This window comes from Haliotis asinina, chromosome 2 (genome assembly GCF_037392515.1).
Source record: "Haliotis asinina isolate JCU_RB_2024 chromosome 2, JCU_Hal_asi_v2, whole genome shotgun sequence".
NCBI lineage: Eukaryota > Metazoa > Mollusca > Gastropoda > Lepetellida > Haliotidae > Haliotis > Haliotis asinina.
The window spans coordinates 29,677,103-29,694,527 of NC_090281.1; the positions used below are offsets into that span (position 1 = coordinate 29,677,103).

A 17,425-nucleotide genomic window follows, 5' to 3' on the forward strand; every position below is an offset into this window, starting at 1 on the left:
CCACTTCCACTACTTCGGGACCATTGACCATCAATTCAACTACTTCAGAACCTTTTTCGACAACTTCATCGCCAACAACCACTTCGGAATCTTTGACGACCACTACAACCGCTGCAGAATCTGGGTCGACCGCTTCAACCACTGCAGAACCTTTGTCTACCATGTCATCGCCCTCAACCACGACCTCCGCGCTAGAACCAGTGTCGTCCACTTCAGCTACTTCAGAAACATTGACGACCCCTTTACCCACCCAAACCACACTTATATTCACCTCAACTACATCGGAAACGACAACGACTACTTCTACAACAACGACAACCACCACCACCACCACTGCTGCGGCTCAGACAAGTATGTTTTTAAGTAAAATGAAGTTATCACATCACCACTTCCAACTGCTGTTAAGTTTAGTGCATAAAATATTATATTACTGGACTGTGAAAAATTGTAACGGTAAATCTTTACTTTCCACACTAAAACTGATACACCGAGATGTAAGTGAAATGTGTCTGTGAACAATTACTCCTGGAATATTTCTAGAATTGTTAGAATTGATCTTCAGCGACCCATGCAATATTACAGCTATATGTCGACTGTCAGTAAATAATCGAGTCTGGACCAGATACTCCAGTGATCAACATCATGGTCATCGATCTGCGCAATTAGGAACAGATGACATGTGTCAACCAAGTCAGCGAGCTTGACCACCCGATCCCGTTAGCCGTCTCAGATGACACGCATAATCGCCTTTTATGGCAAGCATGGGCTGCTGAAGACCTATGCTACCCCGGGACCTTCACGGGTCGATGAATGGAGAGACAAACGGACAGGCGGACGATGTATGTTGCAACACACGGATCTAGTAATGAAAACATACTGATCTTGTAATGAACCTGTTTTTCAGATGCGTGTGTGTCCGACTGCGGTTCGCTTATTGGCAGACACCACTCCTGTAAAGGCTGTCATATGTATGCCGTTTGTGCCGTTGGGGTGTTGACGGATATGCCTTGCCCCACTGGAACAGAATGGAATAATATCTTGAAGACCTGTGTAAATGCACCCTCGCCTACGTGCCCTTAGTCCGTCCATCGAAATCAGATTCATTCATTAATCTTATGACATTAAGAGATCTGTTCAGAAGTGTTTCTCCAAAATACAGCCATGTCTGAAACAGTTCGTGTACATATCACTAAACGTGACACCCAAACTCACCAAAAGGCACACATATCACAAAAGGCACGTGTCCCACATGGGACGTAGGAGAGAAAAACACATGTGGTCAGTTTAGTTGTTGGGGCTTTTGTAAGTTTCATTTGTGAAAACTTGTATCGAGAGTATTGGGAGAAATTAGTTTCTTGAGATCAATTGTTAGACATTTAGTATTTAGAAATGTAGTTTTTTGAGACATTTAAACCTTATCTGAGCATATTTCAAACAGGTCTAAAATTTACTGCATTTTGTGAATTAACTTCGGGGTCCCTTCAGTTCGTTTAGTTGGTTTTCACTGTAACTATTCTTTGATTTAGTTTTGGCCCAAGGTTGAAATATTACCTGAAGCCACCCAGTTTATTTTTACTTACACATAGTTTCTAGGACCCTTTCAGTTCGTTTAGTTTGGTGCATTTCCTTTCAGACGTTTGTTTTTAAATAAAGACTTCCACTGTGCATTGCTCCGCTACAAGATCATTTAAGTCCCGTCGGATATAGAAAAACTAGTGTTTTTCACATTTACATCTGCACGTTATGTAGTCGATATGTGAAAGTGTGAAATATCTGTTCAAATAAATTTGGCAAGTCTCACTCATAAGGAAAAATGAAAACAAAACAAAAAATGAGACTTAAAATAAAATGGGGAGAGATTAGTTCAGAAATGAGGAATGCGGTTTTTCAGCAAAGCGCCTTACTTGGGACAAACCAGACTTTTTGCAAATTGGTCTGCAAAAATATTGAATTACGAAGAACACTTTTTAAATGCACAGTTTGAAATCAGACTCATTATAAACGATAGCTGACGGAAGAATGATAACTCCCATACTGAAATGATGAAGGATGTAGCTACCGTGCAGTCTCACTATCAATATAGAAACAAACAGGTAGTTTACGGGGGCGTCTCAAAAGTGGACGCTGGCAAGGGTCAGGTTGGGGGATAGTCGTTTACTGCGACTACAACCCTTCTCTGGACACCAAAACAAACAGAATTTTTTTATGATAGTTACCTAACTAACGTTTTCCTCAAATGACCAACAAAGGTGAAAGTAGTTTTTCTTGTTACGTCAAAGGGGGTCATTAAGATATACGTTAATGGTATGTGGTCAGTTTGTGTTATTTGACAGATATTTGACCAAAGGTGGGCCGCAAAAGATGGGTTAACAGAATATACGGGTCTGAATTTCTGACATTGGACCACATATACTACATGGAGCTTTAACCCATGTGCTTAATTTAATCCGTTCCAACTTGTTTGAGTGGCATTTTAGAAGTTGAGGTGTACCAATAGGACAAATTGTTATGGATAACAACTTCTTTATCGCGTGATTGCGACGTTTCGATACAGATTCTTGTACAATTGTCAAGCAGGAATGATGCATGAAATCCAGAACATGTATATATATACTAATTAAAACAATGACATAACATAGTATACAAAGAAAACGCAATTGACATACGGAGCAACATAATGCCACGATTGGAGAAGCAGAAAGCTGGAGAAGTCAGTTACTACACAAAGGATAGGGAATGGAAGCCAGACATGTACAAACAAAGGCGTTACAATGAAGGATTTACAATGGAGGGTGAGATGTTTATACAATTGATTGGGCTTGGTAGAGGAGTGCATCATAAGCAGATGAAATATCCTTGGTCACGGTTGTTGGTGGGCTTGTGGCGTTTAATGTGATGTGGCGTTTGATGTTCCATCCTCACAATATGTTTTGTGTATAGTATCCTCCCATAGGAACCTAGAAGGGACATTGTCATGTTGCCGCATTGCTGCGTTGTTGCGAATTTTTAGACTTTTTTACACATCTTAGATGAGGCGACGATGCGACAACACGACATATTTAAACCTTGAAAATTGCTGCATGTCGCCCTGTGGATGAATAGAAAAATATTTGTCAAGACGCCACAATGCAACAAATGGCCGAAATGCCGCGTTGTCGTCCTTTGGTTAATTATGCCTCTTTTCGCTTGTTTTGGAGAGGGCGGCAACGCGACAATGAGACAACACGACAATGTCCCTTTTATGATTCCATAATCCTGGCGATGTAAATAATTAACGATTTAGGATTGACCCTTGAGCCTCCCAAGCTAAAATCATGAAGCACGTGACCGTCTCGCGTTAAAATCTACTACACTTCACATCTTATGTATTGCAATTTACAACCGGTGTTAGCCAGATGCTTAGCTGTAAATTTGCTATTATTCAGAATTATTATGAATAATTACCAAAATGTGCGAATTCTTGTTTTCATTCGTTAATCTTTGATTGTTAAAAAAAATGAAAGAGTGGTTTCCAGGAGTTTCATTGTAAATTATCTTGACATATTTGAACGTCTCATAAGTTCCAAGTTTTATGTTTTTGCTATTTGAACATGCCACGCGTGTGTTTTGTCAATAAAGAACGAGACGAGAAACTGTCGCCAATCCGCCTGTTGCTGTTACCCCCGTTATGTACTTCATACACTTACACACAAAGAGGACATACGTGAAGACCCGGATCAAAATTTGTCTTCAGCAACCTATGCTTTTCATGAGAGGTGACTAACAGGATCGAATGGTCAGGCTCGCTGACCCGGTGACACATTTCAACCAATCCCATTTGTGTAGAGCGATGCTTATGCTGTTGACCTGGATTGCCTGGTCCAGCCTGGATTATTTACAGACCGCACGTCATATAGCTGGAATATAGCTGAGTGTGGCATAAAACTAAACTCACTCACTCTGAATGCCCCAAGCATCACAAATAATCACTTACAAGTGGTGAAGCTGTGCAAGATATGATTTCATGAGTGTTTCAAGTATAACTCAGCTGGATTCTTGCTGAGTGTCGAGTAAACCTAAACTCAATCATTAGCAGCAAGAGGAAGACTCATCACTCACTGTAACTGCTGCTGTTTTTTCTATGTATATTCAATAAAGCAACCAGATAAGTTGGTATCTTACAGTTATGATGAAATCGAAATGAAATGTCCTAGAGATGTGACTTTGTTTCAGTGGAATAAAACCACCAACATATTATACACGAAATATGATTAAAGTATCATGAGGTGTATTAAGTGTTTGGTGAATAAATCCCATGCTATCGACATAACATGTATTCCGAAAGTATTTTCGTTTTCAGAGAAAGAGATAATGAAAGCCATGAAAAATGCATAATAAATACACGTGTCATTTTTGTACAACGGTTGTCTCGTGGAGCTACATGGAAAGTGGCTTGTTTTCCGAGATATGGTATGTGCACAGTGGTCCGGGCTAGTGTTAAAGGTGTTCGCCAGTCACGCCAACTGGTTTCGTTCACGGGCGGGGGATTAGCGTAGTGGTAAAGGTGTTCGCTCATCACGCTGACGACCAGGGTTCGATCCCCGAAATGACATGGGTGCAATGTGTGAAGCCCATTTTGGTGTCACAGTGATATTGCTGGAATTATGCTAAAAGCGACGTAAAACAATTCACCCACTCACTGTTTTAGTTCACCATGGCCTTGGTGTGTGATGGCGGCATGAACACATATTCAACACTGACTTGCACTGACATTTGTTACATGGATTTTGTATTTGAGATTAAACTCTCCCCGTAAAGTACCGAATCTACAACGTTTATAAAGTTGAGTCCCGTCAGGGATACGAACCCAAACTCTTAGATTGAGACACGTGATCGCCAACACACGAAGCCAGTCATCTAACCCACTCAGCCACCTCGACTTCAAATAAATGAGTTGTTGACCTATACATGTTTAGTTTGCATAGCTTCACTCATGGTGCTACTAGATCAAGAATGAAAACTAGGACAAATCTGAACTCACACGGAGTCATGGGCTGGCTTTTTTTAAAATTGAAAACACGTTTTGGTGACAACGTGAAATGCACTAGATACAAGTCAAAATAAGTTCAGTGGCATGTTATACAAGAGGGTCAAAATCGCAGTACAGGTGTCCACTCCTATCTTATCTATTCAAGAGCAGACGTCTGTGACTAATGTCTCATATTTGCCCCATGTTCGCGCTCTCTGGGTGAGCACATATTATACAAGGAGGAACCTCAGGTCACATTTCCTTTTGCACACATACTCCGTATTCCACATCTTAGCTAAATGTAATGTCTGTCGAATGAATGACTCTAGGTGTATTGTTGAAATCAACTTTATGAAATATATGCAATGAAGGATCAAGCTGCTTATTGAGCTGTCTTTTTCAATATTCCAGAAATATCACGGCGGGGGACAGAAAAAATTTTAAATTTGTGATTTACCTTTAGTTTAAAGAACAATAGCAGTAAACTGCACGTCCTTGAGTATGATGACGAGTGGGTGAGTGGGTGAGTGGGTGAGTGGGTGAGTGGGTGAGTGAGTTAGTGAGATGTGACATATGACCGTCAGTACATCTACAACAAGTCCAACAAGAAGCAGGTCATCTTTTTACAACTTAGCCAACTCAGTTAGTGTAGACAAACTACAAATCACTGGAAGGGAAAGAAACCTGGGCAGTTCGTCCCACTGTGCCAAAAGACCCCTCATCTAACCAGTGACCAGGAAATTCGGTTTATGGGATTGGAAAGTGAGTGAGCATGATTTTAAGTCGCCTTTAGCAACATGCCAGCAATATCACGCCGGGTGACAGAGAATGGGCTTCACTTATTGTACTCATATGCGGAATCGAACACGGCGCCAGCGTGACGAGCGAACGCTTGAACCACTAGACTACCCCACCTCCCTGGCATTCGGAGAATAATGAAGACATGAACTGCGTTTTCAGACAGTACAGCGAGGGACATACCGTGCTTATGACGCCCCCCCCCCCCCCCTCTTCTTCGAGACGTGTGAACATAATCATGTTGTCCTTCTGTACAGGTTTACTCACTGACCTTCCTGACGAACTTTGTGACCTGGAGATAATACTATCGTTAGTCATAGACGCACGCAGGACAAAATGGGCTGCGATTTTCAAACGTTCGTTACATTTCACAAATGCACTCATAAGTCATTAATGACATCCCCTTTCTCGTGCCTCACACGGGGTGATTTTTAACCATTTCTAATATTTCACAAATGCACTCTCAGGTCATTCATTTCTCGTGCCGGACGCCGGGTTAGATTTTTAAACATTCATTACATTTCACAAAAGCACTCGTAGGTGACGAATGACATCACATTTCTCGTGTCTCACGCGGGGTGATTTTTAACCATTTGTAATAGTTCACAAATGCACTCTCAGGTCATTCATTTCTCATGCCGGACGCCGGGTGTGATTTTTAAACATCCATTACATTTCACTCACATGACATCATCTGAAGAAAACTTGTCGGACTTATGCCTCCTTTATAACGCTAGTCTTCTGACATGCTAATGCACTGTCATACCCCACTCAGAAGTGTGTGTGTGTGCGTGCGTGCGTGCGTGCGTGTGCGTGTGTGTGTGTGTGTGTGTGTGTGTGTGTTTCTGTGGGCGTGTATTGTTGTGCGAGTTGTTGCACAACTTCAAGGCCACAGAATAATTTTTATCATTATCCACTGACGCATATAACAAAATATCAGTGGAATATATCATGAATGATTAGTAAGCATTAGTCATGATACATGTTTTCGCTAACAGGATAAACACTGTCAGCTTCTCAACTGTATGGCTGGTGAAACCTCCGTATCATTAGCAACAATTTCCCAAACTAGAAACAGCCGATGCTCACACAGAAACGAAGAATATTCTCCTTACATAAAAACTCTTTGGTGAACATGCAAAACGAGGCATACACAGTAAGTACCATATAATACAAAAATACAGTAATGCAAATACATATGGACCATGATATCACATGACCCGTGCAACTCTGAAATAGAATAGGCCTTCAGCAACCTATGCTGACTTGGTTGACATGTGTCATCGATTCCCAATTGTGCACAGATCCATGCACCTGCTGTTGATCACGGGATTGTGTGATCCAGACTCGATTATTTACAGACCACCACCACATAGCTGGACTATGCGCTGAGTGCGGCGTAAAACTAAACTCACTCACTTTGATGTCACATAATGAGTAATAAGATATATAATTTATTAACTGTGCATTCTTAGTTTCCAAGACTGTTTGAAGGCATTAAGGCTTTAATACGTCCCCGAAATATTCCAGCTGATCTAATAGTTTTCTGCGAGCATAATAGCAACGATCTTCATGTTCTGTTTGGACGGTGGGGTAGCTTGGTTATTCGGGTTCGAATCCCCACATGGGTGCAATGTGTAAAGCCCATTTCTGGCCTCTCCCGCCGTGATATTGCTGGAGTATTGCTAAAGGCGGCGTAAAATCAAACTCACTCATTCACTCATAATCTCTCTGTAGTCATACTTTCATTGGTTTCCACCTTTAATGAAGATCCGCTCTCAATCTTGAAATTATATTTCTTACAATAGGTGTCCAATAAGACTGTGGGATATTTAGCTGACGCAAAGAGCCTTTCAAATTCTTATTTCAGGTCAACATAAATTAAGGAGTGTCAGGTAGGTAAGGAAATAACTGATTACATACTTGTAGAAGGACTGACAGCTGGTAAATCATCGAACTATCGAGGAATGCATTTGTTGAGTCTTCCATAGCAATTAATTGATGGTAGAAACGAAACACTATCTATGCATAGATAGTATGTGTGACTATGGATAGGTTAGTAATTGACTGACTTCCGCTGATAAATGCGCAGCACAAAATAAGTGAAGTACAGGAGTTATCCGCCCATGCAGCCATGCAGGTTTATACTATAACTGTATACTTGATCCGGGTTTCAAGTTTCTTGTCAGTGAGTAAATGCCACTGAAACTACTTCAACTTGTTTTAATTTCATGTTAACTGTACATTCATTTGGAAAATGACTTCAAATGAGGCAAATCAAGGAGGAGAAAATATTCCTGTAGTTTTGGAATAGTTGGTCACAATAGATTTTCGCTATGGCAATAGCATGTTGCAAAATACTATCCATATCGCAATAGAATGTTGCACTAGACAACCGCTATCGCAATAGTTGTTTCCTAATTGAAATACACTGATACAGTATTTGCTCGTTTAGGTTATCTGCCCTCGTGAAGATGAACTACGGTAAGGGAATATTGCACTGTACTACTACAAACGAACCCCATTTGTTGTGCTTATATGTAGTCCGATATACGAGACAGCTGGGATATTGCGGCGCAAAACTAAACTCACTCTCCGTGTACAGGAAACCGGATGGGTTGTATTGCACGTTGTCTTTTTGCTGGAGTCTCTACCCCATTAAAAAGAATTGGTATCATAAATACTATCGCCGGAACAATAACATCTTGCCTTCAATAATCATATATAGATTAGTTCAAAGATAGATAGATAGATAGATAGATAGATAGATAGATGGATAGATAGATAGATATACTTTATTTCCTCCATATCATATGAAGATAAGTACAGGGTTCACATGTGCATTACGGCAAGTAAATCAATATGGAATGATATGGATAAACAGTAACAAGTATCGCATATACAGGTGTCAGAAATTATATACATTGATGCAAATATCGTTTCCACAAGTTAACAGTTCTGCATATTCGACTTATGCACATTGCCCATGTTTTATACTCAAGGGTCTTGAACATAGTAATATAGTAATATATCGTCATCATTGTTCCATAGGCTACCAAACGTTTCTACCTCAAGAATGTCAATTTAGTCTTCATTTAGTCTGTCTCTTTCATACTGCGTTTCATTACAATAAAGAAATACATGTTTAACGATGTCATAGGTAAACGCACCACAAAGACATTCATGAGACTGAATTACTAAAGTGCCGATGTGTAATACCATTGCAATATCAAAAAATCATAGATGTTTTTCTAGGGCAAGACACCATAATCTGCTCGGACAATTTTCATAAATAAGGTGATACTGTGCTAAAGCTGCTCTTGAAGATAGTTCTGAAATAATGTATTTGTTGTCTAGTTCATGAACAGCAGTTTTAACCAGGTGTGCCCGTAGTTGTTTACTGGGAGGTACAGACGTTTCCAGGTACATATATAAGTCATATATTCCATATTTTCTCACCAAAGCTAACATATGAAAGATGGGTGAGGTCTTACTCTTTAGACATATTGAGGGAGCGTCATCGCACAACCTTCTGAATCTATGACAGAACTTTTTCTTAAAAACAAAACCGATGTCGGTACGTATTAATCTCCCGAACTGGACCGTTTAGTTTAGATCGTTAACCATTAATCTGATAGACAACTGCAGGAAGACTTACTGAAGAATTAAACTGAGATATTTGTAGCCAGTCAGTTGTTCTACAAAACGCTTTATTTTCTAGGTACTATAGAAATAATTTTCTTTCGAAAAAGGACCTGTTAGTCAAAATACAGGTTCGGTGGGGATAGCCTGGTGGTCAGGTGTTCGCTCGTCACGCCGCAGACCCGGGTTCGATTCCCCCCACAATCACAATATTGCTAAAAGCGGCTTCAAGCTAAATTCATTCACCCACTCCTTAAACAAGTAAACAAGGTTTACAACGAACACTCATATGAGACGTATATATGCGAACTGGTCCGGATGCTTGCTGCACATTTCAGTAGAAATAGGTATAACGAGTTACTGTTACAAGAAACATTAGTGATCCCTTTGAGTTCGTAATTAGATCAGTTTTGTCTTACGACAATTTTGGTTTGAAACACATTTACCTTACTGTTCCTCTTAACATATGTACTCTCCCAAAAAAGAAACGCATACGCGTTCATGAACTCATTGCCAAACATAAACCACAGGAGACAAAGCAAAGAAAACAAAGAGAAAAAACAAAACAAAAGAGAACCCCCCCCCCAAACCCAAAACAACAACAACAACAACAACAACAACAACAACAACAACAAAAGACCCAAACACCTCCAACGAATTCGACTTTGTGGATTTCTGGTCTATTTCTTTTGCAATGCCCGCGACAGTTGATCTAAAATCTGATTGACGTACTCAACGACAGAGGTCATCCTACAAATGCCTAAGGTTGAGGCTGGGCGATTTGGAAGGCCATGGAAGCTGTAAGGCCATGGTCACTGTAACGTTATCAATCTGGAGATACTAGATGGTGCCATGTACTATGTGTGTGGTCTGGATCTGTCTTGCTGGAACAACGTTCTCTGGCGGTCAATATCGAAACCATATGAATCCTTAAGATTTCGTCACTGAGCCAAGTAGCAGTTAGCCATTAATAGACATGTGAACACATGTAGAAACCTGAGTGTAGACACCTGAGTGATCATGACGCGTCCACCGTCATGTCGGTCAACCTGGAAGAAAAGGACTGGATCATATCGACGGCATACGTTAGATTTAAAAATTCAAGAATCCAACGTTATTGCACAAATGTTCCCCTACCCCGCTACACACACACACACACACACACACACACACACACACACACACACACACACACACACACACACACACACACACACACACACACACACACACACACACACACACACACACACACACACACACACACACACACACACACACACACACACACACACACACACACACACACACACACACACACACACACACACACACACACACACACACACACACACACGTGCATATCTTTTCATGCAAGTTGACACTTTAAAAAATATGATCTAAATATGTTATAAACGACCACGCATTTGCCTCTTATCTCTGCATGGAACCAGTATATATACTCCAAGGACAACGAATGCACCCTTCCTGCCCTCCGCCACAGAGGTGAGAACGTTCTGCTGCATGTATTCAAATGTCTCATTGACTTTAAGACTTTAAATCTAATTTATTCAAACACGGTGATCAATACCTTTCTTAGGCCACGCTCAGAAAGTGTAAGCTATTATAACATACCTGTGAGCTCACTAAACAGCATGCCACTGTTTTAGTCAAAATGGTTTACTCGATACTGTTACCAGGAAAGAAATTAATTGGTCTGTGATTAATGATGATGATAGTGATGATGATGACAACGAGTCCGGCTCGGCTAGAAACGGTTTTCAACAACCCATGCTTGTCGTAAAAGGCGACAAACGGAATCGGGTGGGCAGGCTCGCTGACTTGGGTGACATGCGTCATCTGCTCCCAATTGGGCAGATCGATGCTCCTGCTATTGACCACTTGAATGTCTGGTCCAGACTCCACATAGCTGGAATATTGCTGAGTGGGGAGTAAAACTAAACCCACTCACTCCAGTTGGATAAATCGACGCTCATACTGTTGATCACTGTCGTGTCTGGTCTAGAATTGATTATTGGGTGAGTACGGGGTTATGCAAAAAATAAACACTTGTTTATATGCGTATGTGGATAAGTACAATTAGGAATTCCTCAGTGTACGCGTCGCACTGGCGGAATCATATGTCTGTGTCGAAATGAAATCAATATCATGTAGAAATATATGTCATATTTATATGACATTAGTGCCATCTTTACTAAATGTAAATGGGAGTTCGGGATACAAGACAAAGAGGGGGCTTATGTTTTGCGCTATTACTGACGTCCTGTAAATCTAACGTGCACATATGTTTTGCGCTATTACTAACGTCCTGTAAATCTAACGTGCACATATATATTTTTAACCAGTTAAACAACGATGAGATCCCTCTTCTTGTGTTCTTTTGCGCTGGTGCTTGGGTAAGTGAGTGTGTGATTGAGGTTTGTTATCCCTTTTATATTTCTGTATGACGTAATGCATGGACGTTTCGTTGTAAATTTTCATGCATGGTCATTTACAACTAAGGTTTGTTATCCAGTTTACAGCTGACAGGATGACGTAAGACATAAACATTTACAACTAGGGTTTTCGTCCCTTTTACACTAGCTGTGTGACTTAATGCATAAACAATATCAGATGTGGGTTGTTATCCATTTTACACTGACTGTATGACGTAATGCGTAAATAATGTCACAACTGAGATTTGGTGTCCATTTTAAATTGACTGTGTGGCGTAATGCTCAGACGTTTGTCATCCATTTCACATTGATTGTATTACGTAATGCATAAATATTTACAACTGGGTTGCCCATTTTTCATTGACTGTATGATGTAATGCATAAACATTCCCAACTGAGGTTGTTATCCATTTTTCATTGACCGTAAGATGTAATGCATAAACATTCACAACTGAGGTTTGTTACCCATTTTACATTGACTGCATGACGCAATTCGCAGTGTGAAATAATCTCTTTGAGAGGCATTTAGGGAGGAATTATAACAATAGACATGAATATTACATTAGGGGCGATGTTTCGGAGTAGGTTCTAACGCCGCTATCAAGTAAATAACGAACAGATGTATATGTGCCCCTTAATCCCTGTTCACGTACTTAATTGATACTTACACCGAAACGTCGCCCTTACTGTGATAACCAATTTATTCATCTATATATTGTAATCATACCATTCAATGTAATCCATGAAGATCCGGCTTAGAATTGATCTTCAATAACCACGCTTGCCATAAAAGGCGACTACGGGTGGTCAGGCTCGCTGACAAGGCTGTTACGTCATTGTTTCCTATCAGCGTAGATCGATGCTCATGCGGCTGATCACCGGATCGTCTGGTCCAGACTCGTATATTTACAGACCACCGCCAAATAGCAGAAATTTTGCTGATTGTTCCGTAAAACTAAACTCACTCCATTCACTGTGGGTGTTGCTACCCATTGTCAGCCATCATCTTATGTTTCTTATAGCGTTGTCGCCAGCCAGACAGTAGATGCCATTGCTAAAAGCGTTTTCGACTCTCTTGACGCCAATAAAGACGGCACACTGGTGCTAGGAGAACTGGAAGGTTACTTTAACACTGGTGATGTCGACGGTAGGAGCATTAATGTAAATTGTTTCACATAATAGTTCATGTATTTGTTGAGAAAGCGAAACATATAGGTGGGTGAGAGAGTTTAGTTTCAAGCCGTTTTACAAAATATTCTGGCAATATCACGGAGAGGGAAACCAGAATGGGTTTGACACATTGTACACATATGGTCAATCGAACCCGGCTCTTTGGCGTGACGAACTAACGCCTTTGCCACTATACTACCCCAACGCCCTCACAGGGAAGAAAAAGCATGCAAGTAAAGTAGAAAGACGCGCATGGGTATTTAGACGACAGAAAAAGAGGGCAAGAGAGACTCAGAATCAGAAATAGATAACGAGACAGCGAAAAACATAAGCTTAAAACGGATGTGAATAAAGTAAGATTAAAGGAACAGAGTATTGATATTTGAGATGAAATGATGCAGAAACTCGAAATGGATTGCACTTTATTATGTGTGGCGTCTATCAATTGTGATCTGACATAACCTTTAACTTGTCCATCGGCTACGATCTAACACAACCTTTAACCAAAATTAATGGCTTTGTTGTCTATCGACTACGGTCTGACCCAAACTACGTATATGAACTGACGCAACCTTCAACTAAATGGCTTTTCTTTTCTGTGAATTTACATTGCATAATGTTTGCAAATTTGACCCTTGGTTTGAATTCCATTTCTTGTTCAAAGAGAAACACATGCTTTGATGCCACTGTTGTGCAATACCGACCTACCGATATATATCGTTGTCTCGAGGTTGAAAGGACCCACGCAAATACTTCGACCTTTCCTTAGTGTCCAAACACAACCGTAACACGATGAATAATGATCAAGGAATAAGAGCAATTTGTAAATTCCGACACATGAATGTTTGTGCTTACAACTTGAGAATTCTCATAATGATTCGCTTTTAAGGTGATGGCACAATCACAAAGAGCGATTTCTTGGCACTTCTGCAAGGAAACAATCAGGCAGCGGCGCAGTTCGCTAAATATGATGCGAACAAAGATGGCGTTCTGACCCTCGACGACGTCAAGTTGATTTACAACGAGTTCGACACTGATGGTGAGTATTCGAATCATCCACAATCCTGTGGATGCTCGTGACGTCAATCATTTGTCCGACACGGGGATGGTCAGTTTCGGACTGTGATCATAAAGCCCGACGTGCAATGTACTACATAGAAACCTGCCAACACCTGCACCTGTCTAATCCCTTGCATTGTCAAAACGGGCACACAATCTTGGTCTCATCATTACTACATTTGTTGTTTAATTGGTATACACATATCAAACAAGTGAAGCAGGCATGTGAATGGAATCAAACTACAAAGACTGAAAGTACATGCCATTCCTGTGAGTACAGATACATTGGTTGTAGCTGTAATAACCTCCTCTGTAGCTGTAATAACCTCCTCTGTAGCTGTAATAACCTCCTCTGTAGGTATAATAACCTCCTCTGTAGCTGTAATAGCCTCCTCTGTAGCTGTAATAACTCCTCTGTAGCTGTAATAACCTCCTCTGTAGGTATAATAACCTCCTCTGTAGCTGTACTAACCTCCTCTGTAGCTGTAATAACCTTATCTGTAGGTATAATAACCTCCTCTGTAGGTGTAATAACCTCCTCTGTAGGTATAATAACCTCCTCAGCAAAGGTCCCCAACATGGCTTACCCATCTCCTCTACATGGATGATATCACACACCTTGCCAAAGGAGATACCATTTTTCAAGAACAGGTTATTCTCGAATCCTTTTCTAATGGTATTGGCATGACGTTTGGACTCGACAAATATAATACTCTTCATTTGAAGCGTGGCAAGGTAACTCATGATTGATCGGTATGGTTGCAATGGGGAGGAGTTACTGAGCATCTTGCGGAAGATCAGGCCCACATCTATCTTGGAATGCAAGTTCGAGACAAGTTCCAGAATGCCCAGATTCAAGACATACTTCCAATAGAGCATACACCTCGTTTAAAGAAAATCTAGAGCTCAGAGCTAAATGCTCGAAACTTATGCTTTGCCAGTTCTTTCCTATTCCTTTGGAGTAGTTGATGGGACAAAATAAGACATCTTGACAAAAGTTTTGACCGCATGAACAGCAGGATCATGACTGATAGCAGAGCACACCACCCTCGTTCCTCTCTTAAACGATTGTATATGCCAGTCAATTCTGGAGGTCGGGGTTTGATTAATGTGGAGGCTCTTCATGATAGAATTTTATTGTGTACTTTTGTACAGTCATATTTATTTATCGGATGATCCTTTGGTGATGCACGTCAAGGCTCATGATAAAAGCAAAGAATTCCACAGATATTTTAAGCGTGTCTAGATTGATGGGCGTAATCTAAGATTTGAAGTTGATTTTGTTGATGGTGATATACTGCTGAACGGTACAGCGATGGGAGTAAACCAGGTGAAGTCTGCTCAGAGCAGATCCTTTGTGGAGAAGCTGTCTGAAAAGCCACTGCATCGTGTGCACATCCAGTGTGTGGAACAGAACAGCAATCCAACCGACTCCTGGATGAAGTCGGCTGTTCTCACATGTGAAACTGAGTCTTTCTTTCTAAAAGCCATTCTAAAAGCTGACATTGGACGAAACTGTCATCGTATTGTGAATATGTTTCAGGTGATAGCAAAGTCTCGCTTAAGGATTTCCAGGCCAAGTATGCTATGGTAAGGTTCATTTGCCTTACTGGCAGTTACTCACATGATCTGTTTAGCTCCCTGCCTTTATGCATACAAGACGTGTAAAATGGAATTCCCTAAATTAATGAACAAAATGCCTACATCTGTTGCTGCCATGTCACAAGCGGATTTAAAAATCAGTGGATGTATTTGAAAATTTGACAACTATTCTTTAAGAACCTCAAACCCACAAAACATCCTACTGGATGAAGAAGAAGGAAGTAAAGATCGCATAATTCAACTTACACATTGACCTGTTAACTAAATCTTAAGACTAAATCTAGAATCTTAAGACTAGAATTTAGAAAACTGCACTTACACATTTGAAAACAGCCCTTTCCACATTTCAAAATTCCTATGAAAGTAGTCTTGTCATAATTTATTTGACGATTTATGATGGTCATTTTTCTGACTATTTCACCATTTTAAAAAAGCCGTGGAAGGAAAATCGACGCTGTCCTTGACTCATAGTTGTTGATATCATTGTATCTACCCAGGTTCTGATGGTCCCACCTAGCATCCCCATTGGAGTTGGAAAATAGGCGAGTCCTACGGAAGTTTCTCTGGAATAAAACAGTTAGAAAGAAAATGCGTCTTTCCAGTCTGATATTTGATAATATTTAGTATTTATTTTAATTATCATACGTATATTCAAATACGAAAGTTTATTGTTATCGTGTTTTAAAGACCACATACACCCTAGGGGGTTACAAATACATAAAAAAATTATTGGCATCGTTCTTAATTAAAAACCATCATTAAAACTAGTCATTTCAACATATAATGACCTTATATCGAATTTTTTCACTACAGTGCTCACTTTTCTCTCGCGAACAAAATTTCAACTAAATCAGAGGGGTACATCTTTGTGACTAGTGCGAGGCATGCCTATCGGGGCCGATATAGAATTCATGTATATTTCCTGGGGTAAATTACCTTGTTTACAGGTTTGTTTAAATCTGAAATCGTGACAGTTGTGAAAAATGAAAGCCGTGTGTTTTTACAATCTACTGTCATATATGTTTGCCATCTTTGCCTATCTTCCGAGTTACAACTTTTCATAGACGACTCTGTCAAAATCGCTTGTTGTCATAAAGGTTATAAATCGTAAATACTTATTTAACTACGAGCAGTTCTGATTTTCTAACATGCTGAAAGCAAACCATAATCTAATTTATTCTGGAACTGACTTTAGTCCGTGATGTCACGATTTTTAATAATGGTGGCGCCCAGTCGCCAACATCCGCCAGTCTGAGAATATAATTTATGCTCTTTATGTTTGTTTTCACCAAGTTACAAAACCAAAACTACGTTTAATTGGTAGTAAAATATCACTGGTAGTATTTGATTGATAGACAATAGCACTTTGCATGACATATCGACGTAACAGTTTCACTCTTGAAAGTGAGGTGGCTCTCAATATAATGCTACTTACAATGCCACTGTTATTTCGATCACACCCTCGATTCCGAGGAAGAAATCATTATGTTGAAAGTTGTGTCATGCAAACTCCTTTTGGTCTTCATTCATTTACTACAACTATTAAGTAGTTTTGATTTTTGAACTCGATGAAAACAAATCCAAAGAGCGTTGTCTATCCTGGAAGCGAGGAAGGGTCGAACCACATGATTTAATATATACTACAGGCTTCCACAACTCTCGCTTTGCACTTACAATCATAGCTCATTCA

The 17,425-nt window shown here is 40.2% G+C and overlaps 1 protein-coding gene across 1 annotated transcript; it reads left to right on the forward strand.

Annotated features, from left to right (window-relative positions):
• The first annotated feature begins 10,903 nt into the window (after window positions 1-10,903).
• Window positions 10,904-16,324, forward strand: LOC137272449 (lanmodulin-like). The gene is made up of 6 exons (XM_067804830.1): window positions 10,904-10,954; window positions 11,815-11,865; window positions 12,927-13,051; window positions 13,964-14,113; window positions 15,677-15,723; window positions 16,233-16,324. Exons 2-6 carry the CDS (start codon window positions 11,825-11,827, stop codon window positions 16,275-16,277), a joined length of 408 nt encoding a protein of 135 aa, XP_067660931.1. The 5' UTR covers window positions 10,904-10,954; window positions 11,815-11,824; the 3' UTR covers window positions 16,278-16,324.
• Window positions 16,325-17,425: the final 1,101 nt, after the last annotated feature.

Bases quoted from the DNA above. Each gene is read 5' to 3' on its own strand.
- LOC137272449 (XM_067804830.1), top strand. From the start codon at position 11,825: ATGAGATCCCTCTTCTTGTGTTCTTTTGCGCTGGTGCTTGG. The intron at 11,866-12,926 runs GTAAGTGAGTGT...TGTTTCTTATAG, and splicing joins TCTTTTGCGCTGGTGCTTGG to CGTTGTCGCCAGCCAGACAG. The intron at 15,724-16,232 runs GTAAGGTTCATT...GTATCTACCCAG, and splicing joins TCCAGGCCAAGTATGCTATG to GTTCTGATGGTCCCACCTAG.